The sequence below is a fragment of the Balaenoptera physalus genome (assembly GCF_965194825.1).
Source record: "Balaenoptera physalus genome assembly, chromosome: 15".
In the NCBI taxonomy this organism is placed as follows: Eukaryota; Metazoa; Chordata; class Mammalia; order Artiodactyla; family Balaenopteridae; genus Balaenoptera; species Balaenoptera physalus.
The window spans coordinates 12,195,209-12,218,065 of NC_138894.1; the positions used below are offsets into that span (position 1 = coordinate 12,195,209).

At 59.2% G+C, this 22,857-nt stretch overlaps 1 protein-coding gene across 3 annotated transcripts; it reads right to left on the reverse strand.

The window, feature by feature from the left end:
- Positions 1-5,322: 5,322 nt before the first annotated feature.
- Positions 5,323-20,869, reverse strand: PROM2 (prominin 2). Of its 3 annotated transcripts, none has more exons than XM_082427093.1 (24): positions 20,476-20,869; positions 19,759-19,808; positions 19,114-19,316; positions 18,898-19,018; positions 18,538-18,601; positions 18,224-18,313; positions 17,739-17,938; positions 17,268-17,342; positions 16,401-16,464; positions 15,998-16,157; positions 15,528-15,680; positions 14,435-14,558; positions 13,794-13,885; positions 13,582-13,666; positions 11,348-11,494; positions 10,789-10,860; positions 9,959-10,051; positions 9,770-9,823; positions 9,388-9,468; positions 9,096-9,164; positions 8,242-8,331; positions 7,909-8,015; positions 7,487-7,557; positions 5,323-7,289 (listed from the first exon to the last, which is right to left on the reverse strand). In XM_082427093.1, the coding sequence occupies exons 1-23, from the start codon at positions 20,717-20,719 to the stop codon at positions 7,494-7,496; spliced, it is 2,502 nt and encodes an 833-aa protein (XP_082283219.1). In that variant the 5' UTR covers positions 20,720-20,869; the 3' UTR covers positions 5,323-7,289; positions 7,487-7,493. The 3 variants fall into 3 exon arrangements, with proteins under 3 accessions (XP_082283219.1, XP_082283218.1, XP_082283220.1); XM_082427092.1 differs by having other exon boundaries at positions 5,323-7,292; positions 20,476-20,868; XM_082427094.1 differs by lacking the exons at positions 5,323-7,289; positions 7,487-7,557 and adding an exon at positions 7,564-7,704.
- Between the last annotated feature and the right edge of the window lie 1,988 nt (positions 20,870-22,857).

Consider the following 22,857-nt stretch of genomic DNA (forward strand, 5'->3'; position numbering starts at 1 on the left):
CCCTCTCTCATCCTACTGGTTCCCTATGGACACCAGGTGGAGTGACCCCCCCATGACCTCGGGCCATTGCAGTCAGGTGGGCTGTGGAGGGGGGTCTCCCTGGTGTCCCTCCAGCCACCCTGCAGATGACCCCTGGGCACCCCTGGCATCCGGAGCGTCCTCCTGGTGGGGACATCGCTCTGGGCACTGGGCCCTCAATGGCCCCACTGATGGGGGCTCACCACCCAGAGATGGTGATGGCTACCAGGGCCACGTCACGTGGGTCACAGGCAGGGGTCCCTCAACTAGTTTCATGGGTGCCCCACCCTTACTTATCTCCTTTCACCGCACGAGGGGCCTTGCTGTAGGGGAGCCCTCTCCAAACCTGAGCGCCTTATACTCGCCAGGGAGCCTGGCATCTGTTCCCATCGTCCGTGTCTCAGGTTGGGACCACATCAGGACAGCTGAGGGACCTGACCAGACCTCCTGGGGGTTGTGGTGGTGGAGGAAAGGGGTGAGGGCCCCTGAGCATCCTGGGGAGGGGGGACCCTTGCTGCCCCTCAGGAGGGCAGACTCCTGGGCATTTGCTCAGCCCCCAGGGAAACCGCCCAGGAGCCAGGTGCCTGAAACCTCAGCCAAGTTTCTCTTTTCTGCACCCTGAGGAAGGAGCCAGCCTGTGCCACTGGTTCCCCTGGAAACAGAGCCCTGAGACACCCCCTCCTCTGCGCACACAAGAGCACTTGCGCGCCCTTCTTTTTTTTTGTTTTTTGTTTTTGGGTGGTTTTTTTTTTTTTTTTTTTTTTTGAGCCAGCCAATCAGCTCCAACTTTCAGATCCTGGGAGGAAGAAAATAGTCTGGAGCTGTTTACCCACGGAGGGAGGAGGACTATTTCTAGACCAGGAGGCAGCCCGGGTGTCTGACCCCGCTGGACTTCCAGGACCGCCTGGGCCTCATGCCAGGCAGGAACTCAGCAGACCCTGGACCCCCACCACCACCTCCATGGCTGTGCCCTGGAGGAGGTGAGGGCAGCTGTAGGGTCAGGCTCAGAGGCCGAGCTCCTTGCGAGCCTGAGGGCCTTTTCACCTGGTGACCTTGGCTCTGAGCAAGCAGGGATTCCCTGAACGTGTTGAGTCCTCACAGTGGCCTTGGCAGGGAAGTGTCATTATCTCCGCAGATGATGAAAGTGAGACCCAGAAAAGTTAAAGGATTTGCCCAAGGTCATAGGCTAGAAAGTGACAAAGCTGGTGCAAAAAGCCTGTTCCTTTCACCCCTAAGTGAACACGTGGCTAAGACCCGCCAAACCTCCCACGCTCCATACATCAACTTGGACACTTGCCAGTCGTGCCTTCCAGGACAGGCCTGGCCTTAGTTATGGCCTGGTCCTTGGAGGTAGAACCAGAGAAGGCCCCTCCCCCCAGGTTTGGCATCAGGACTGAACTTCCACTACCCAGAGATGCTTTCTTCTGAATTAACAAGCTAATGAGCTTCCAGCTACAAGAAAACAGGGCAGCCGCTCTCCCCTGCCAGGCCCCCATGCCCTTGGGCCTGGGGTACCTTCCACTTCAGCTGCCACCAAGGGGGTGCACCTCATAAAACACACATGGGGGGTGCCCCGCCGTGATCTGTGCCCCCCATCCTCCCTCCTCCCCCAGCGCCCTCGGGGGCTTTTCTAGAGTGCTTCCAGCTGGTCCCTGCATTCCCCACAGGCCTGTGGGGAATGCAGGGATGAGAAAGGGCAGGAGAGTGTGGAGGTCAAGGACACCCCAGAGCAGGGCTCCCCACGTGGGCCTCAGCGGGCCCGACAGTGGTGTGGGCACATGGGCAGCGGCTAACTCTCCCTGAGAATGTCCGGGAGTTTCCAGAGATTCTTTGGCAGTGCATCAGACCCAAAAAAGGTTAAGGAAGGCTTCAGGACGACCTCGTCTTGTCGGCCACTAACTCTTCAGCCTGATAGGCTTCAGCTGTGGTTTTCCTCACACTGCAGAGTGGCGAGCCAGAGGATGCGGGAGTTTGGAAGGGGGAAGGGGGGGATAATTTCAAGCCTGGAGGAAGGCTGAGTAGCTTGCATTTGAGAAGAAGCAGTGGCAAGCCATCTGAGCTGGCTCAGGGCCTCACTCTAATCCCATCTTGGTGAGGGGCTCACACCACCCCTACCCACAAGCCTTGGGGGTCTTCCGGACCTTCCTCAATTGTTTCACACAATCCTCTCCACTCCAGGCCCAAGTTCACACCCCTCCTCCTCAGTACCCAAAACCTGGCCCCATAGAGCCCCAGTTTGTATGTTTCTTCCGGACCCTTTTGGGCCCTGGTTCTGCCTGCCCCTGGCTGAGGGGCACAGAGAGACTGACAGACAGAGACAGACAGAAAGATGTTCAATACAGTTTCAGGGTTTGGGCCCTTGCTCCGCCAAGAGCCCCTGCCTGTGAGGAAGGCCCCCTCTGGGTGGAGGTGGGTCTCACCAGGCATGTGGAAGCCCCTCCCCACAGGAGCTCAAGAAACGTCTATTGCCCCAAAACAGTGCTTCCTTGGACACCACAGCACTCGGGTGTCACCATGAGCTGGCACAGCTGTGGAATTGGAAAGCCACCTAATGCAGCCTTATTTGTGTCTTCCACTGGCCCTGGAAACCTCTTCCGCTGCCCGCCGTCCGGCGGCTGGATGGAAACCTGGCAGACCCGGGATGCCGCTTGGTAGGGAGATACGGCCGTTCACTTCACCTCAGACAACAGTCTCAGCTGGGGTCCAGGCCCTGCTCAAGGCCAGCCCTCCTGCTGCACAGCCCGGGCCTCCGCCCAGCTCAGGTGGGCTGGGGCCTCCCACTGGAGCTGTCCTGAACGTCACTCTGGGTTTGGAAAGTATACCTCTCCCTCCTGCGGGCACCTCCATGGGTCCTCAGAGCCTGGCCACCACTGGGCACCTCTGCACCTTCCCCCTGACCCGGGTACTTCACGTAGGTCTCAGGGGTGCCAAGGAGCCCCACCCCCCCAGGCAGCTCCATCTCAGCACAGCTGAGGCTTGTCCACCCCCCCAGGCAGCCTCCAGCTGACCCTCCCTCCCACGAGGCCCTTGTCTGGGCCAGCAGCCCTCTTCCTGGCTCTGCCGGCAAAGCAGCCAGCCTGTCTCTTGCGCTTTAGACCTCACAGGTGGGGCTGGGACATGTCTGCTGGATTTCTCAAACTGCAGGGGACACCTGGAAGGCTCTGAAGTCTTTCTTTAAAGCCCCTTCCTTCTGGCTTGATGCGAAGGGAGGGTCCCCCACCCCTCCCCTTGGGCTCATCTCACCTTCCCCAAATCTCTCCCCCAACCTCAAAGCCTGACTCCTGGGTACCCTCAGTATGGTGAGAGCTCGGGCTGCTGAAATTGTGCATCGTTGGTGGGCAGAAGTCAGAGGCCGGGTGGGGTCATCTCTGTGCACACCCTGCCTTCCCCTTCCCCGGTGCTGCAGTGCTCAGTGTTTGTAAGATGGGTAACTGCTAACTGCTCCAGGGGTGGCACATCCGTGACGTGTAAGGAAGGATTAGGGGCCATGGAGAAGAGGCTTCATTCCAGCATTCCTGGGGTGTGGCCCAGGCTGGCCACCAGCCTCCTGGTTCAGTCCCTGCATTCAGGCCTGGAGAGACAGGGCACTAGGAGCTCAGAGCACAGGCCCTGGGTCCAGGGGGGTAGGAGGGACCCTGACCTTGACCACCCAGAGAATTCAGGTATCACCTGAGTTACAAAGTGCCACCGTCATCAGTTGATTCTTTGGGGTAAGTTGTGCCCTTTCTACTCAGCCCACGTCCAGCCCTGTGCCTTAGTTTTCTCAACCATAAATAGGTAAATAACAGTGTCTATCTTGTAGCTAATACATGTGAGCGCTTAGCACACTTCCCAATTTATACTCAGAGCTCAATAAATGAAACTCTGTCCCCTCAGGTAGCCTGAGCAGGCCCCTAGCCGTATGGCCCTTCCTTTGCACACCTGGAGCCAGAAGGAACTACACTGGCCAGCCACCCGGGACCTGACACCCTGGCCCATGTAGCATTTCTCTGGCAGAATCTGCCACTCGTTGCTCATGGCCTTTGCTCTGGGATGGCCAGGCTGGCAGAACTCCCAGGGCCTCTAATCTGTCATCCCTCCTGCCACAGGGACAGCAAGGACACTTGGATCACATCTCCTGGGAGACGGAGCCTCCCTCCCACACACCCACAGGGAACGCGGGCTGACAGCGTGGCCAGGAGGAAACCTCCAGGGCCACCGGGGTCAGGGCATCTGAATCAAGGCCTGGCGGGGCTTCAACTTATGGGACCTTGAATCAGCCACAGAGCTTCTCAGAGCTTCATCTGCTCAACCGTGAAACAGGGATGACGGTCCCCACCTGCTTCAGGGAATGTCGTAAGAACAGATGAGACTGTGACCTCGAAGGGGCTTTGTTTCACACATAAAGTAGGATGAGCATTGTAGGATCTCAGCATTTTACAACTGGGAAAATATGTAATATACTTCTCTCTGTGGCTATTTCTGTCTGTCACCTGCTGAGTGCCACCCCCCACCCCCCAGGTTACCAGAGCCCACATTGATGCTCTGAACTGAGCTCCTTTGAAAAGTCCATGTGCAATGCCCTAGGCCAAGGTTTCTGGATACTAAATTCAATGAGTGGCAGCCTTTTCCAATTCACAGGGGGAAAATCAGTTAATTTTTTTAGGACTATTAACTTCTGATCATGCTGGACTAGGTAATTTGGACTAAATTCCCAACTGAGGACAACTAAAAGCCACTCAAAAAATATATTTTTTAAAGTTTGGTTCAGGGGTATCAGGGAGCAAACAAGGCAGTAAAAAAATCACAGAGTCAAGATCTGGGAAGAGAAGGAAACCCAGCGATGTGTGCTGGCAGCTGGGGTTACTTTCTCCCTAGGGGGTCTGCTGATCCCAGAAGATACCGCAAAGGTGCTGGGCAGAGCTGTTAACAGCCTCTGGGACTAAGGAGGTCAAAACTAGGCCCACCAAGAGCAGGGGGTACCCGGCAAATCTTTCATGCTTTGGGTTGGGACCCCAGAGGGTTTCACTCCCAGAATATGAATGAACTAGAAATAGACAAGTGCTCCAAGGGACTGCAAATCATCTCAGTCCCTGAAAGTAAAGTAAAACAACCTGGTTTGCAGGATCCCAAGGCATCTGCCCGAGGTAAACATAATCCTCATGGAGCAAGGTGATTTCATTCTGTGCCTCAAGTTATTTCTACAGGTTTTCATATAAAATGTGTGGCACTCAATTTTTGCCAAGTATGCGAGGAGACGAGACAATACTAACAAAAACCAAGAGAAACAACAGACACTGGAAACAGACTCACAGAGGCTCCATATTAGGGAGTTATTGAACTTTAAAATAACTATACTTAGTTTGCTCAAATACATAAAAGATAAAATAGGCAATTTTGATAGAGAACTAGAAATGATTTTTTAATCATTTTCTAGTTCTATTTTTATCCCATCAATCTCATTCTTAAAATGCAGGGTGCTACAGTTCCCCACACAGGGCAACAGATGAAAAGCAAGCCAAGAATCCTCTGGGAAAAGCCCAAAAGAGGCGATTGTGCTACATTCAAGGATGCTGGTCTGAGAGTGTGCTTGCAATAGTGACAATACATTGTGTAGGCACCATCCCAATTTCTAGTAGCAAATTTGTTGCTGGTTTGCAAGATGCAACTAAGCATAGACACCCTCTGAAACTCAGCAGACTCTAATCTTGAAGGGCTTTGCTCCTTTGAACAGGGACCCATCTCCCTCTTCGCTTGTATCTGCCTAGACCCAGCTCTGACCCTGGCCCAGAGCAGTCATGGCAAAAAAAAAAAAGGCAGCATTTGAGTATTTGTTTTGTGCCAGGCCCCTGCCAAGGGATTCCCACACATAGTCACATTATTCACAACCCTAGGAGGCGGCTATGACTATTTCCCCCATTTTATAGGTGGAAAAACTGAGGTCTAGGGGACCCACGGACCATGTTCAAGGTGCCCTGGTTACCAAACGTTAGAGCCAGGTGTGAACCCAGGTCTGCCTGCTCCCAGTGTGGGCCCCACTCCCCACCTGCTGATTGCTGGGGTGACCCCTGGATGCCTGTGGTCAGAGGAGGCCTTGGATTCTCCTCTCCACAAACACTCACTAAGCACCAACCACATCCAGGGCCCTAGCCTGGGAGAGCTGAAAGATCCAAGGCCAAGACTTAGCCAAGTGAGAACACGTTAATGGATCCGAGGTGCCGTCCACCTCTTCTTCTCTCCCCTCCTCTTCCCCATTTCTGGAACTCAGGGTCCAGCACACAGGGAGGGCACAGGGATGGACCAGGGGTGATGCCCAGTCACGGGCATAGGATCGAAGAAGGGCCACAGTGCAAAATCCTCTTGTGGCCACCAGATCTCTCCTGGGAAAGCTGGGTGGCGACTGTCAAAGAGGCTACCTTCTGGGGAGCCGAGGGGGAGCCCCCGCTCCAGCCCACATCCCAGGTCCCTTCTTAGGGAGTCAGTGCTCAGAGAGGAGCCGCGGGACAGCAGTGTGACTTCCAGCCCAAGGTGCAGACGGGGGCTCAGCCTTCACACGGGCCTCCCACATCCCCTGGGGGCCAGACATCCAGGCCGGGGTCTGTGGAGGGTCCCGCCCCCTGAGCAGTGGAGGGCTCAGGGGCCACGAGGCAGACCCTGCAGCCGGCCCAGGCCCAGGCCATGGTGGCCCCTGGCCTGCTTGGTGGCTTTACCTGATTAGTGTGGTTGGGCAGGAGGGGTCCCTGTGGCCGACAGGTAGTGGCAAAAGGTAAAGAGGGGACAAAGGGGGGAAAGGGCTTCCCTGGGGGGAGGAAGTGAGGGCTGGGGAGGGGACAGAGTGAAGTGGGGCAAGTGGGACATCAGAGGAGAGGAGGAAAAGGCGCAAGGAGCTTGGAGAGGTGTGGGAGGCATGGGGGGGCAGATGGGACAGAGTGGGGCTGGGCAGGGCCTCTGTCCTACCCCAGGGGCTGAGGAGGCTCCACTAGGCGGAGAACAGGCCCGTCCTGGAGCTAATATCTTGCGGCAAGGAGGGTGAGGGAGACACACCTGGAGGAACCTGTTGGCTCTGAGATCCAACAGAAGGTAAGTGTGTTTTTGAGCGTGAATGAAGGGGTTGTGAGCAGAAAGGGGTGCAAAGGGAGTAGCAAGATGGGCCCAGTGAACTGGAATTGGGGCGCAATCCGAGCCTGGATGCCAGCCTGGGCTCTGGTGGCAAAAGCGACAGCAATCCTCTGGTCCAGGCCAAGTCGGCAGGGAAGGCAGGCAGCCCCATGCATCACCTTGCGGCCATATCCCTGCTGTGGATTAAGAACAAACAGGGGAGGGGGAGGGGGAGGGAGGGGGAGCTGAGCTCAGGCCTATCAGTCCCAGCCAAGTCCCAGAACCCTCCTGCCCTCCTGGGCCCTGGAGACCCCAGATCCCAAACCCTTCCCTTCCCTTCTCAGCCCCACCCTTGGGCACCAAGGAATTAAGCGGGGGGAAGCTCACTCACTGGGGTCCTACAGCTTCAGGGAGGTGACCCGCGGGATGTGGAAGAGCTGAGTCTCCTCAGAGCTGGCGGAGCTACAGCATCGCAGGGAACGAGGGAGTGAGGCCCCCAGGCCAGACCCTGAGCCCCGCCACAGGAACAAGCCCAGAGCCCGGAATCTCCTGCCTCAGAAGCTCTTCAGGGGTAGCAGGAGTGCCCCAAAGCTAGGTCTGGTGGATGTGCTGCAGCAAGAAGGATTCGGGGCAGACACACGGAAGAACTTTCTGGCCCTGGAGCGCCTCAGATTGTGTGACTCTTCAGGGTTGGGCGTAAGCCTCCCCTGCCTGCAGGTCTCAAGAGGGGGTGCAGCAGGGGCCGGGCCCAGCAGCTGGAAGGGCTCCTTCCTGGGCCCCTGTGGCACCCCACAGGCCTGGCAGCCTCCTCACCTGAGGCGCTTCCGGATGGGACGGAAGTATTTGGAGGTCTTGACAGCAAAGATGATGCTGGGAATCAGGAGGAAGGTGCACCAGCCCAGGCAGAACCAGAAGGCGTTCTGCAGCAGAGGCGGCGAGGTCAGCGCACCGTGCCTGGGCACTGGCGTTTTCCCACCCCGCTCTGCACCCCCACTCCCCCCGCTGACTCAGTGTGGGGCACGGGGACGCATTCTCAGAGCTGAGGGAAAGGACGGGGGTGCAGGCCCGGGGCAGGGCCCCGCTCACGCTGCCCCTCCCATGGGGGCCTCCACGTCCACGAGCCCTGATGGGCTGGGGGGCACTCACCCAGGGGTCAGCCGCCATGTCACACAGGATCACACGGCCGTTGTCCAGCGCTCTGGAGAGGGGCTGGCAGGTGGCGATGCGCTGAGTCACCTGCGGTGTCAACATGAGGCAGGTACATGCAGACACACCCAGACCCACAGGTGCTCAGAGGGAGGCTGACGGGGACACAGACAGGCCCAGGGACACAGCGGGGAGCCACTGCACAGCTGAACACAGACACACGGATGTGGCAACACACAGAGGGGAGGACACACTGCCATCAGCTCATCGCTCACCTCCTGCCCTTCCCACCCCGTTCACCAGCCTGGGTTAAGCCCCTACTGTGTGCCCAGAGCTGTTCTCTAAGTCACACTCTCACTGGGAGGCGACACGTGTGCACACACACACAATGCACTGCACACACGTACATACTTGCACACACACATACTCACACACGCATGTACAGACACACTCAGGTTTAAGCGAGACCCCTGCCTGTCCAGTGTGGGTGGGAGACAGCCCACAGAGGCTGTGATCAGCAAGGGCCCGCAGGAGGAGGTGGACTTCGAGGGCAGGGTGGGCCTCAGACAGGCTAGGCGAGGGGACCAGCACGAGGAAGGGCAGGGGGCCAGGTGTGGACGGCATGTCCTAGAGAGCCACAGCCAGCCCGGTCCACGCTCAGGCCTCAGAGAAGGGCTCTGGCAGAGGTTGGGGGATGGGCAGAACCCAGCCAGCCAGATGCCAGGTTTGGGAGTTTGGGTTCAATCCTGAAGGCCTAGGGCACCCCCAGGGGCTCTCGGGGGGCAGAGGAGGTTGAACAGCTGGTACTGCTGGAAGCTGGCCTGAGGCCAGGAGGGTCTGAGCCCCCCACTCACCTCCTCTCTCACCCAGGCCATGTACTGGGAGAAGTAGCCCATCTCCCGGGTCAGGAAACACTCACTTTCCTGCAGGAAAGAGAGGAGCCCTGGGCTGGTCGGAGTCCCAGGGCCAGCAGCCCTGCCCTGCATGCCTGGCACCATCAGGACAGGCCGAGCTGGCTTTCCTGGGAGCCACGGTGAGGGGACAGAGCTGGGCAATCCTGGGGTGGGAGCCCTGTGAGCCTGAACCCTTCAACTCACCTCTGACTCTGAAGCCGCCCCCCCACCCCTGCCCCATCCTCCCACTCACATTCTTCAGGATACGGGTGGCCCAGGTAGGCAGCTCTCCTTCCAGGTGAGTGACTCTGTCCAGGACATCTGAGGTCTCCAGCTGGGGGAGAGGAGAGGGGCTCAGTCAGGGAACAGCCACGCATGCACTCATCCATTCATTAACTCAACGTACGACACACAACGTACTCACCTTGGGGTGGGCGGTGTTAGGCCCTAAGGACAGAGGCCAAATATGGTGGTCCTCAAGGATCTGCTCACCCACCCTTCCCACCCCACCCTCAACTTCCAGGGGGACCGGGCAGAGCATGGGAGGTCCCAAGCCAGCTGGGCCCGCACGTCCTTCCTCCCTCTGCTGCCCACCTGCTCCACCCCCCACCCCCCCATCCATCCCCAGCAGCCACCTGGAGAAGTGGGGCAGAGGATGCCAGGGCATGGACACTGAGGTTGAGCTTAGCCTGTGAAAAAGAGAGCAGGGCTGGTCAGGGGAAGGAACTGGTAGGAGGGAGGGTTCCCAGCATCCCTCTCCTCTTCCTTGCCCCCTCCCTGCATCTCGTCTCCAGGTCCCAGACTCCTTGAGCCTCCAGACTTACCACAAGGCTCTGCTGGAGGAGGAGCTTCTCCTGATGGAGGTTTCTGAGCCCCTGGGCCTCCTTCTGCAGCTGCTGCCCCAGCACAGTATTGCCCTGAGGGGAGACAGATCAGAATGGCACTCTGCCCGGGCCGAGACAGCCTTTGCCGACACGTCCTTCACCAAAGTGTTCGACCAGACATACTGGAGGGATGTGGAGAGTGCTGGAATCGGAGGTTGGGCTCAGAGGCAGAAAACTGAGGCCTCCTTAAGTTCCTTGGCCAGATCTGGGTTTGGGGGCCTGAGCCCAAGTTCCAAGTCCAGCCCTAGCTTGCTCTGCGCATCGTGGGGGGTAGGGGAGGGGTGTCTATGAGATGTCTTGAAGAGAACTTTTTAAACTCTCTATATTTATAAATACAACGTGCTTTTTCCAGTACATTTTAAGCTTCTAGAGGCAACTGTCATGATATCTGATCCATCGGGCTGTCCTCACAGCATCTGTCTCAGCAGATCCCACAAGCGGTGTGCACCTAGCAATGCTTGCCCAGCTGTGCGATGTCAGACCACATCTGACGTCATCTGATCTGAGGTGGGTGATAATCCACTTTAGAGATGAAGACCCCGAGGCCCAGAGATGCGGAATGATTTGCCCAAGGCCACACAGCCAGTTGGTGGTAAAGCTTGAGCCAGAACTGATGCTACAGAACCCTTCATCCCAGCCGGAGGTCCAGAGTCTCAGCCCTCAGTGGCAGGGGCCCTCAGTCCCCTCCCCAATCCAGGCACTCCCACCCCGTCCCCCCTCCCAGGCCTCTGGCTCCAGCCTGCCAAGTGGGGTCTCTGCTCCCTTCTCACTTGGGTCTGGGACAGTCTCTCCAGCTCCTGGGCCAGCTTCTCCACGCTGATGTTCACCACAGGCTTCTGAATCTGGAGACGGACAGGAGAGGCCAAGAGGGGATGAACCCCGGCTCCCCCAGCCCCAGAATTCCCAGTCTTTTCAAAAGCACCCACACCAGCTAAGTCTATTGTGACACATCAGTCACAGTGGGTTTGACCTGAAATTGTGAAACATATGAGACATTTTCCATTAGGAAAGAAAAAAAAATGAGGCGCCCTCTGGTGTAACCCAACGGAGAGGTGATGTCCCACCAGCATTCGTCACAGCAGTGGGTTCAGGACCATGGACAGCAACACACGCTGTTGGGTGGAGACACACTCATTCTCGCCCAGCCCAGGGGCTGGCACCTGGGGCACATGGTCTGGAGACACCCCCAGCAGAAGAGGCCCCAGGGACATGTGGAGGAGTCCAGGGACAGTGGAGGGCCAAGACAAGGTGAGACAGCTCCCTGACCCCCAGCTCCTCTGCGGGCCCCTCTGCTCTGCCGTGGTCTGGCCTGAGGTGCCCACTGCTGACCTCAACAAGGAAGCCTGGGTAGTGGATGCTCTCGAGCCCACTGCTCTGCAGGGCCTCCAGGTCCTGGCGGGCGGCTGGGCTCAGCAGGTCCAGATTCTTCACGTCCACTTTGAGTTTCTGCAACTCCTGCTGCAGCTTGGCAGTGTACTGGGAGGGAGGGAGCAGGGTGGGGCCGTGCTCAGTGGCTGAGCCAGAACCCCAGAGCTGCTATCCTAGGTGAGGGGTCAGCAGGCCCTCAGGGCCCTCCTTCTGGGTATCCAGGGCCCCTACCCTGGACACTCCCAGCCCCACACAGGCTCCCAGCAGGCCTCTGCTCCCCACCCATCCCCAACTCCACCTTACCCCCAGCAAGACCCAGCTCTCCTCCAGCACCTATCTGGCTACTGGACAGCAGCACAGACCTTCCCAGGCCACCCAGAAGAAAAATAGTTTCCCTGGCCCATCTTTATCACATCACCTCGTGTTAAGGTCTTCACAGCACCTGTGTGCTATTTACTTATCTGGGTACTAGTTTACTGCCATCAGCTCCATGAGAATGGCACCTTATCTGCCCACTCTGTACCAAACCCTCAGCATCTAGAGCAGAGGCTCATGTGTGGTGGGTGCCGTACAAATTTGTTGAATGTGTAAAAATGAGTGAATGAATGAGTGAGTGAATAGACACAATCACATTTCTAAGACAGAGCACAGTTTAAAAAGGGACTCGACATTTTCCAACCATTGCTGGGAGAGATTTAAAGGGCATGAAATTCAGCCCCAGTGTTTCACAGGTGAGAGGCTGAAGACAGGGAAGAACGTCAGAGGATGGAGCCCCGCTCAGCTCACCTCTCGCCATCCCCCACAGTGCCTTCCCCAGGGGGAGAAAAGGCCCATCCTCTCAGAGGCAGGGGTCTCAGAGCAGCATTTCAGGCACCAGTAACACACAGGTAAAGGAGATGTCTCAAGGCGGGCAGAGTCCTCCTGGTGCCCGGCAAAGCACACCTTGTCTTAATTATCTCTGCATCATCAGCTCACTATTATCTCCTTCGAGGACAAGTTCTCCTAAGGTCACATTTGGTTTGTTGCCAGATGGCCCCCAAGGACTGCCCAGTCCCTCTGGACCTGAAGCCCTATCTGTCCAGACTCTTCTGTGACCTGGACCCCTCCCTTCCCTGGAGCAGGGCTGAAAGCCCTCCCCTTTCAGCCAGCAGAGCACAGGGCCTCCCCTCTGCTCAGGCCCCTGCTGCAGCCCTCCGCGGCCAGCCTTCACCCTGTGGCCTTGCACCAGGACAGTGCCTGCTCAGTGGACCTCTCCTCTGATTAGAGACGCTGAAAGAGGAGACGGCTACAGTATTAAGGAAACTGCCCCAGGCTATAGTTTAAGGCATGGAGTTGGGACTGAAATCTGGACCACTTGGCTATGCTACCCTGCAGACTAGGAGCAGGTGGTGGGTTCAAGAGGAGGTGGAAGGTTTCTGGAAACAAGGCAGAATCAGGAGTTAGCAGTTTAGGAGGGGTGGGGGGAGAAGCAGGTGGGAGAAATGTTGTTTTCCCAGGATATGCTTGGGAAGGGCTCCTGGTGGGCCCTGGGAGCCAAGGCAGCTCTCCTCCCACCTCATTTAGGCATGAAGAGAGGAAAGGAGGGGGTGTTTTACAGCTTCTGTGCACCCTCAGGAGAACCATATTCTCAAAGTACGTCTCCTTTCATGAAGGAGCACCTCCTTTTCTTTGTTCTAGAACTGTCTCTTGCCAGTGTGAGTAAAGTTCTCCAGTTCTACATACCAAGTTCTGGCAAAGCCCAGTGGTTAGGGAACAGGCTGTGGGGAGCCCTCCTCCAGTGGTACCCAACTTCGTCACCGTCGTTTTCACTGTCACACCCCCTCGCCAACCTCCCCGCTCCCAGCTGGAGCATCCACACCAACGCCTGTCCTCAGTCAGGACACACAGCCTAGTCCTCTCACTCACCGTCACCGCCCCGTCCGGCCTCAGCCGCTCCTGTGTCCGGTTCTTCTGGGAGCACAGTGCTGAGACCTGGTCAGAGCCTCCAGGCATTCACGCACTCACCCACACACTCTCCTGGGCTCTAGCCCTGGGCCAGGTCCTGAGCTTGCACCTGGGTCCTCTGCCCCTGAGGCGCCTCAACTGCTCTTGCAGACTTCTCGGGTTCAAGGAGATGGTCCCTCCAGCAAGGCAAGACCAGAAGAGGGGGGATCTGCAGGACGGGGTCCCCACTGTGTTCCAGAAGGTTCTCTCACCTGGCTGATATCCAGGTGCTTCTCCAGGTCATAGGAGTCATTGAGCTGCAGGACCGTCCAGAGCGCAGCCCCTTGCTTGCACTGCCTGGGGAGGAACGACAGGCATCAGAGATGAGAGGAGGGAGGGCAGGTGGGGGCTGACGTCATCCTAATGGGATGACCACCTCAGCGCCTCCTCACACCCCGTCCACCAGCCCAGGCTTCCCGCTCACTGATAGGCCAGGAGGACGCTGAGGTTCTTCTTCAGGCCCAGAAGTTGGGACAAGTTCATGGACGACGGCAAGTTCCCCGGGGTGTCTGCAAACTGGGGATGGGACACAGAGGAACGGGCCTGGAGCGGGGAGCGGGGGGCAAGGCCACCCAGCTTCCCAGGGCCTAGTCCCACGCCGCCCTGGCACAGCAGAGACCACAACCCTGTGACTCCAGCCCACACCTGCCTCTAACTCAGATCACTCCTGGGCCCTAAATCCTGGCGGGACCCTCCCCATGAATCTCCAGGAGGGTGGCCGGCCTGGTCTTCAGCAGAGGATCCAGGCCAGCATCTCAGCTCACCTGCTCAGTGTGATAGGGAACAAGGATCCCCAATTCCCAGACGCAGTGTTAGGAGGGCAGAGGGGCTCAGGTCTGGGTGCCATCCTTCGAGGTCCCTGCCTGGGGCCTGGGCAGCCTCCCGGGGACTCACTGGCTCTTTTCTCTCACTGGTGCTTTTCCATCTCTTTCCTTAGCCCTCTCCATCATTCCTCCTGTCTCTCTCTCCCTTTTAACCCCTCGGGCTCCTGCTTCCTTCTAAACCTCCTGCTCTGCCCACATCTCTCTCCACGTCCCTCTGGGCCCCAGAGCGGGGCAGGCCCACCTCATATAGCTCCCCGCTCTCCCAGCTCCGGCACACCAGGGTCTGCACGTTGCCACCCACCAGGAAGGTGGCGAAGACAAGGAGGATGAGGGGCGCAGCGAAGAGGAAGCTGAAGCCCACACCCCTGGGGAAGGCGGAGGGACAGGGTTGAGACCGGAGGGAGGATGCCATCCCCATCTCCATCCCAGGGCCAGCGTGGTCAGTGAGTCAGTCCCGGGGCAGAGCCCTTCGGGGAGGGGAGCCGGAGGACTGAGCCTCCAGGGCAGGAGAGAGGACTCAGAACTGCTCACTGCCCCCACCTCCTCCTCCCCCCTCCCCACTCTACCGCTGGTGCCCTGGCTGGCCCTGGCAGCCTAGAGGAGAGTGCAGCTGTTTTGCTCAAAGAGCCAGGGCTGCTGGCCTCTGGGCCGAGGATACATGGAGGTGACCAGCTCCAGAGCTCAGCCTCAACAGGGCCACCTGGCATGGCCAGCCATGACCCACCAGCAGGGCAGCAACCTACAGCATCTGAGTAGGACCTGTGCCACTGACCAAGGCTTCTTTGTGAGACAGGCATGGCCCCATGCCAGGATTTGAGGCTTGGAGAGTGAAACGTGGGCTGGATTTCGCTCACCCCTTTGGCCAGGCACCTTTATACAGTGACCTTCCTGCACAACTGAATGTGGCAGCCCTGGCCATAGAGACTATCTAGTTCAGGGCTGGCAAAGAGATTCTAACTCTGGTGCCACCTCCTAATGGTAGTGCTGCCTGGACACTGGGTTAAGCAGGATTCTGAGGCTGTATCTGGGCTCAGAGAGAAAAGGTGCCTATTAATTATTAAAGTTGCCACTGGCGTGGGAAGGGGAAGTGCTTCTTATTTGCATTCCTGCTCTAGGCCAGCCCTTTTATACAAACGAGGACACTGAGGCCCAGTTGGGTTATAATTTGCCCAGGGCCACCCAGCAAGTCAGCCCAGAGCCAGACCAGAGCTCAGTCTCTTGATCCCCAGGACTCGCTCCTGCAGCTACACCAGAAGCTGCCCATGGGCATGAGAGGAATGTGCCAGCCCGGGGGCGGGGGGAGAGACCCTCCCCCTCTCCCCAGCCCTTCTTACACCATGAGGAAGCGGGCTCCAGCCTCGCCCTTGGCTTCCGAGTGGCTGGGGTCTTCCCTGTTACAGAGCCCCCAGATGCCCAGGTTGAGGCCCAGCAGGTTACAGACCACCACAAGCAGGACCACAGAGCACAGCACGCAGCCCACAATCCACCTGCCGCAGAGAAGGTGGGACGTCACGGAAAGGGCAGTGGTGGGCACAGGAGGGGCTGGTGGAGGACTTAGGGCTGGGCGGGGCCACTACCCCAAGGCTGAGGCTTTAGAAGTGTGACTTCCTATAGGGTCCCCAGGCTCAGATCCCCAGGGCACACAGCCAAGGTGGGGACACGGAGGCCCAACGAGTGAGGGGTCTTGGCTTAAATGGAGGCAGAGACTTAGTATAAGGAGGGTTGATAAGGGCTGGAAATTGGTTCCAGGGTGGCTGAGGAGCTGAGATGCCCATCCCACCCGCCCCCACGGGTTCCCAGGCACCTGTATTTCTCGTATCTCTGCACCTCCTTCAGGTAGGGGCGGCTGCTCTGTTCCATCTCCTCCAGTGCTTGGCTCCAGCGAGCAGCCGCCTCCCAGCCTGGGAATGCTTCGACCAGTGTCCTCAGCTCTCTAGGCTGCTGGGCCACCACCTTCTTCAGCTCTGCCCAAAGCAGCAGGGGCTTATGGGATGGGGAAGACCCCCAGGGGCCCAGGGAGGAGACGGATGGACAGAAAGAACATCTGAGATGCACAGAGGTGGTTTACTCTCTTCCAGGCCCCGCCAAGAGGACAGCCTTCACCTCCCCCACCCCACTACCCCACCCCTCTCTCAACAAGCCTCGTTGGTAGGGGTGGGTTGGGGGGCATCCTAGGCAGCCAGCCTGGCCCCCGGGCAGGGCCTCACCTCTGATCACGTCGGCCGTCTGCAAGGCAGCCAGAGCCGGGAGGGCGTTGAAGGTACTGTTCGCCTGCCGGAACCAAATGCAGCTGTGTCTCCTGCTCTCCGCCCGGGTGTCCTAGCTTGGGGGACCCCTGCATCACCAGGTCCAGTGGGAGAGCATCCCCCCTCGGTGCTCGCAGCCCAGGAAATCAAGAAACAGGCTTCCCTTTGCTCTCTTGGTCAATGCCTTCTTCTCCCCTCCCTCGGCCTAGCCTGACTCAATTCCCCCAAACATTGCTCCTTTCTGTCCCCACCCCTCTTGCTTAGACTATTGCAGTAGACCCCTAGCCATCCTCTTATCTCTCCCAGCCACTCTGCACAGGACCACCAGGTCTATTTCCCTAAAGTCCAGCTCCAGTCTATTCTTCCAGCCTCAGGCCCCATTTCCCTCCTCCTGGAACATTCTGCTCTAGTTACCCAGCACGACTGACTCACCGTTTCCCCAACCCCGGCATTTTCCAGGCCCCAGGTCACAGGTGCTGACTCATGCTGCACCTTCCCCCACAGCCCGTCTCCACCCAGGAGAGCCCGCCTGTCGTCTGGGGCTCCGCTTGCGTGCTCGCTCCTTGGCCATCCCAAGACCCCACCCACTGAGGGTACTAGCTCTTCCTTCTGAGCTCCAGGCCTGCCTCCCCCACCAGACCCCGTGCACACAAGGACCAGCATCGCGAGCCTCCAGCCCAGGGTGCCACGTGGTAGGTGAGGCCCTGATGTGACCCAAGTCTTAGGTTCAACTAGGTTCCCACCCCAAAAGAGAAAAACTGAGGCCCCTCACATTTGAGTTCCCAGCCAGGTTGCGAAGAAGTCGGGTAGACTGGGGCAGGCACTCACCTCCTGGACCATGCTGGAGAAGTTGGCCTCTGGGACACCTTTCAGCCGATGCAGGGCGTCATCAACAGAGGGCACCTGAAATGGTTTGAGGGGGTTGTTATGACAAAGTCCACGGAGAGGCCTGGGAGGGGTCCTTGGGGAAGGATGGGGGCAGAGGTCTCTGAATACTCAGTGTCCTCGTGCGCAAGATGGGGACCACCACAGCCCTGAAGGCCCTGCGTGGCAGTGAGAACTCAAGAAGCAAAGTCACATGAGGCTCACGGCACAGCGCGTGGCCCAGGGAAGCTCTCACCCCACTGCCAGGATGACCATCATTAACCCTGGGTGCGTGGAGAGGGGAGGGGCAGCCCAGGGAAAGGGACCAGGAGTCCGCTTCAGGAAACACCCGGAACAGAGGCTGCCCAGGGATTCCTGGAGCCGCAGGCAGAGCAGCCCCTTTCGCCCCAAGAGGCCTCAGTCCTGGGCCTGCACCTGGCTGAAGTCGGCTCCCAGCTCCAAGGCGTGGGCTCTGTCCAGGGCCTCTGCACAGCCCCGGCAGCCGGGCTCCTGCAGCAGGGCCAGGAGGCGCTCCCGGTGCCCCTGGACAGCCGGCGCCAGGGCCTGCTGCCCCTCCTGAAGTTCCGCGGAGGTGGCGTTCAGGGCTCGGAGGTGGTCCACAGAGACCTGCAGGGCTGCGAGACCCACATTTGGACTGAGTGGTCTCCACTGCTGCAGCATCCTCGGAGACCTTGCAGGAGGCAGAACATCTTTCCCTCCCAAACCCAAGGGACTGGTGGTCCTTAATCTCTGTAGTTATAACGGAAGCTGCCCTGGGGCATGTTAAGCCAGGAGTGGGCAAAGATGCCAGAAGGGATCCTAGGATAAAGCCGTGAGAAAGTCAGGGGTGGGGACCGCTGACTTAGTGTAAGAAATGCAGGGCTGGGCGAGAGCGGGGCCTGCCCCCCAGCGACACTCACCCTGGCCCAGGCTGAGCACGGAGGCCAGGACCTCATACACGGTGCTCTTGAGCTGGGTGTAGATCACGTTCCCAATGCTCCTGCTGACACCTGGAGAGCACAGGGCAGTCTGCAGGGCTGGCCCCCAGGAGACTAGGGGCCTCCCCACCCAACCATCCTCCTCCCCTGGGTTCCGGAGGGTGGTCTTGCGGCAGAGTGGCCGCCGTGCTCCCCAGCTGGACCCTATCCCCGCCTCTGCGAGGGTGTGCCCAGGTGGAGCCCGGGATGAGGGGATGAGAGGCCTCCCCAAGGCAGGCCTGAGCTGACACCCTCACCATCCAGTTCCTCCAAGACTTGCTCCTGAGGAAGGGAAAACTGCTGTGCCACGGCCTGCAGCTCCTAGGCAAACACAGGGCCGTGAGGCTGCTCTTTCCTGTCACTGGACGCCCCGGCTCCCGTCCCTTCCCCAGCCCTTATTCCCCCACTACCCGCCACAACTGGGCCTCTGTCCTGAGAATACCATGGGTGCCGTCATGGATTACAGTGACTCTCCAGCAGGGGGCAGTCAGGTGCGTGCTGGAAGGGGCACCCTCTCTAATTTGCAGGCTATGCACGAATTTGCAGGACCTACCCTGCTCTGTCCCGCCCATGGCTGGTGCTCATGGGGGGCATGTGCGGGGTTACTTGGTGCTCACCTGGGGGACATCGGAGACCAGGCCCCGGAGGCTGAGCAGAGTCTCCGGCAGGGCCTTGGCACTGGGGCCCATCTGCTCATGCGTGCGCTGGTTGGTGACAAAGGCAGTGGCCACGCCGATCCTGCAGGGATGGGGGAAGAGGAAGGGGCTGGCTGGATGCCCGTGGGCACCTTGGGCCTCGGCCCACGCCTCCCGCCTGAGCTGGGCGCCCCTCACAGCAGCACGAGGGTGGTCAGCAGCAGGAAGGCCATGAGGGTGCCTCGCTCGCAGGCCATTGTCTTGTGCTCCATCTTCACTCGGCCCCCACAGCGCCGGCGGCAGCGGCAGCAACAGAAGCAGAGCCCAGCGGTGGGTACCACCAGGAGGTAGAGGCCGGTGATCACGGCACACACCACGTAGCCTGCCTCATACCGCACCACCTGGGCAGGGCAGCAAGGCGTGAGGGGCTGTCCTGACCCTCCCATCCCAGCCCCCTCCCGCCTGACTCCAGAGGGAAACCCGAGGGGAGGGAGGCACACTCGGGGGCGGGGCGGCGGGGGCACTATGCACACATCTCGCATCTCCTTTAACTCTTGTGAGGGGCACCGTGTCCTCAGTGTTATTTACCATCCTACAAACAAGGGAACTGAAGTCCAGGGAGGCGAGGGCTCCCTGCAAACCCCACAGCCACTGAAGGGCAGAGCCGTGGTTAGAAATCAGGTCCACAGACTGCAGTGCTCACGGAAAAGGGGAAGGGATGCCAGAAACCCCACCCTGGGGCACACCCAGCAAGGTGGGCTGAGCCCAGGAGGCCCTTCTCCTTCTTCGGCCCCTCGTGCTCACCCCTGAACGCCCTCCCCCGGCAGCGCCCCCACTGCTCACCTCATCCGCCTTCACGGAGGATGGCTCATTCAGCAAGGCCTTTATCAGCTCTAGGAAAAGAGTCAAGCTGGGTCTGGGGGCGGCGACTGCCCTGCCCCTGTGTCCACCCCCGCTGCCAGGCAAAGGTGGGCTCTCCGAAGGGGGTCCTCCCACCACCTCGGCACCCTCGGAGAAGGCAGTGTCACCACAGCCCGGAGCCCTCGTGCCTCAGCCGGACTACAGGAGGCTGTGTCTGCAGGGAGGCCTGGCTCACCCCTCCTCCTGGGCCCCCCAGGTAGGCCCTGCAGCGGGGAAGCCGGCAGCCCGGTTAAAAGCAGAGAAGGGGCCTGGCCTAGCAGCAGTCCTTCCCCTAAGAGGCAGGGGACAGGCTGGGAGCTGTCCTGCCGCCCCCTCCTGGTCCTCACAACCACCACGGCGCCACCAGACCCAGAGAAAAAGCTCAACCAGCTCTTGGAGAACTTTGACTGTAACTTCCTCTACCTTAGGACAGAGAAACCGCGGCTCAGAGAGGAAAAGGGGCTTGTCCAAGGTCACACAGGAAGGTGATGCCCTGGGTGCCCGGGCCTTCTGGGGAGGAAGATGGGGCGGGGAGTGCAGGGGACCCTGCCCTCCAAGTGCCTGCCGACGGTGGGTGCGCCCCTCGGTGGAGAGGAGATGAGGGTGCAGAGTGGGGACCCAATACCCGCCGAGGCCCGCCCGGGGGAGGGGCGCACTCACCGGCGGGGAGGGGGTTGAGCTGCACCACGGAGAGGAAGCGGCGCACGGTGCCGTAGAGGGGGTCCAGGGGCCCCGGCGCGCGGACGCGAGGGGCCAGCCAGCGTGTCTTGGCCGCCGGGGCGAACGCCAGGCGCTCCGCCGGGCCGAGGGCCCCGCAGTCCGCCGCGCCCGCCCGCCGCAGGGCCAGGGCCAGGGACAGCCCCAGGCCCAGCAGGGCCGCCAGGAGGCCGGGCGCACGCACCATGGGGTCGGCCGGTGGGCTGCGGGCCGGGCGGACGGGGCTCAGGCGGCCGAGAGTGCGGGCCGCGCACGGGGCAGGCCGTGCATCCTTCACCAGCCTCCGTCCCGCTGCTCTCGAAACCGGCCCGACAGGTTTGGGCTACCTGGGCACCCGCCCGGAGCGCGGCCGGGGCAGGGGCGGAGGCCTGGGCTGGGGGTGGGGTTTGGGGGGTGTGGGGCAGGGCCTGGTCCGGACCCGCTCCCAGCGGCCTGGGGTGGGAGCCTGGGCGCCCTCTTCCCTCCCCAGATGCTCCTGGGAGGGCTGCCTCCGGAGCTGGGTGGGGAAGGCACCTCAGTACCTCTGGGTTATCTAGGATGACCCAATTTCAACGATTACGTCCTGCGCCCAGACGCAGCCGTCAAATCTGGGGCCTGGGAAAACAACCACCCCGTGAAGGTCTGGCCCGGAGTGCGGCAAGAGCAGCCGCCGGGCCCAGGAACCAAGCTCCTCCCCCATGGCCCGGAGTGCGGCAAGAGCAGCCGGGCCCAGGAACCAAGCTCCTCCCCCAGCTCCCTCTGGGGCCTGCTCTGTTTCCTGGGGTCATGCCTGCGCCCGTGCCAGGTCATTCTGGAGCACAGAGGCCACAGGGCTTTGTCCAGAGCGGCCCTCTGAGGGGCCACTGAGACGGGCACAATCCTTTGGGAGAGTGAATCCCAGCAAAGCTGTGCCCAGCAATGTCCCATCCAGTCATCAGCTGAAAGAACTATCAGGAATATGCCCAGGGATGAAGTGAGAGAGTGGCATGGACATACAGACACTACCAAATGTAAAATCGATAGCTAGTGGGAAGCAGCCGCATAGCACAGGGATATCAGCTTGGTGATTTGTGACCACCTAGAGGGGTGGGATAGGGAGCGTGGGAGGGAGATGCAAGAGGGAAGAGATATGGGGATATATGTATAACTGATTCACTTTGTTATACAGCAGAAACTAACACACCATTGTAAAGCAATTCTACTCCAATAAAGATGTTATTAAAAAAAAAGAAGAAAAAAAAAAAAAGAATATGCCCAGAGATGTGTCTGCACAGGCCTCTGTTTTGTCATTGGCTGTAAGCCCAGTACCCAGAGGGTGCCTGTAGCTGAGCAGTCGGGGGAAATATTGCTAAATGGATGGAAGATGTTCCTGGCAGCATTATTCATGATACCGGAAGCAGCCCCGATGGCACTACCGTGAAAAAATTGGTGAAATGACCATCTCACACACTGGGCTGTCATTAAAGAAAATGATGTGGAAATGGCTCTTCTGACCTGAAAGATGCCCACAGTGTACTAACAAGTGTGAATAGCTGATGACAAATAGCTGAATACATGGAGTGAAGGCATAAAACGATGATCATCTCTGGGTGGAATCACGGGCAATTTTTAATTCTCTTCTGCTCGTCTGTGCTTCCTAATGTGTGTGCAACAAGCATGCAATTACTTGTGTTCAAAGAAGTATTAGAAGTTTGTGAGTTTCCATAGCAGCCCCCATGGGAGCCCTGGAGGGAGAGGCTGGGTCTGTCCCTGCGTCCCCCCAGCTCAGCCCTGGTCTGCGGGGTGTGTGAGGGGCACAGGGGTTTTTGGCTGCTCACGGGAGTCTGCGGTAGGGAAGTGATTTAAGTTTAAGTCACGGCTGGGCCTGCAGCAGAGTGCCCACGCTTCCCACTGCTGCCCTCACAGTTTTCTCAGAGCGGGGGGATAGGAGTACGCAGTTGTGGAAGGAATAGTCCAGTTAATAACGGGGTGCAGACAGGAATCGGAACCTCATCAAAGGGTGACTCAGAGATGAGGGTCACGGCTGCAGTGGGGAATGGGCTGGGGGTGCCCTAGCTCCTCAGGTCCAGGGCGGGGGGTGCAGTCCAGGGCCAGCACTTACCCCTGGAGCCCAACCGCAGTCGTGGAGGAAGGCCCCTGACCCCTCCACCTTCTGACTGTGCTGAAAAGCTAGACGCAGGCCATGCCCACCCCTCACCCTTCCCATCTGACTCACCTGAGCTCAGCAGCTGTGCTGGGGGTATCTCGGCCTCCTGGAAGCTGCCGTCAGGAAGGGCTAGTCTCCCCAGAGCCTGCCTGCGCCTCCTCACTCTCCTGTTAGAAGGAATTACTGAGCTGTTAGAAGGA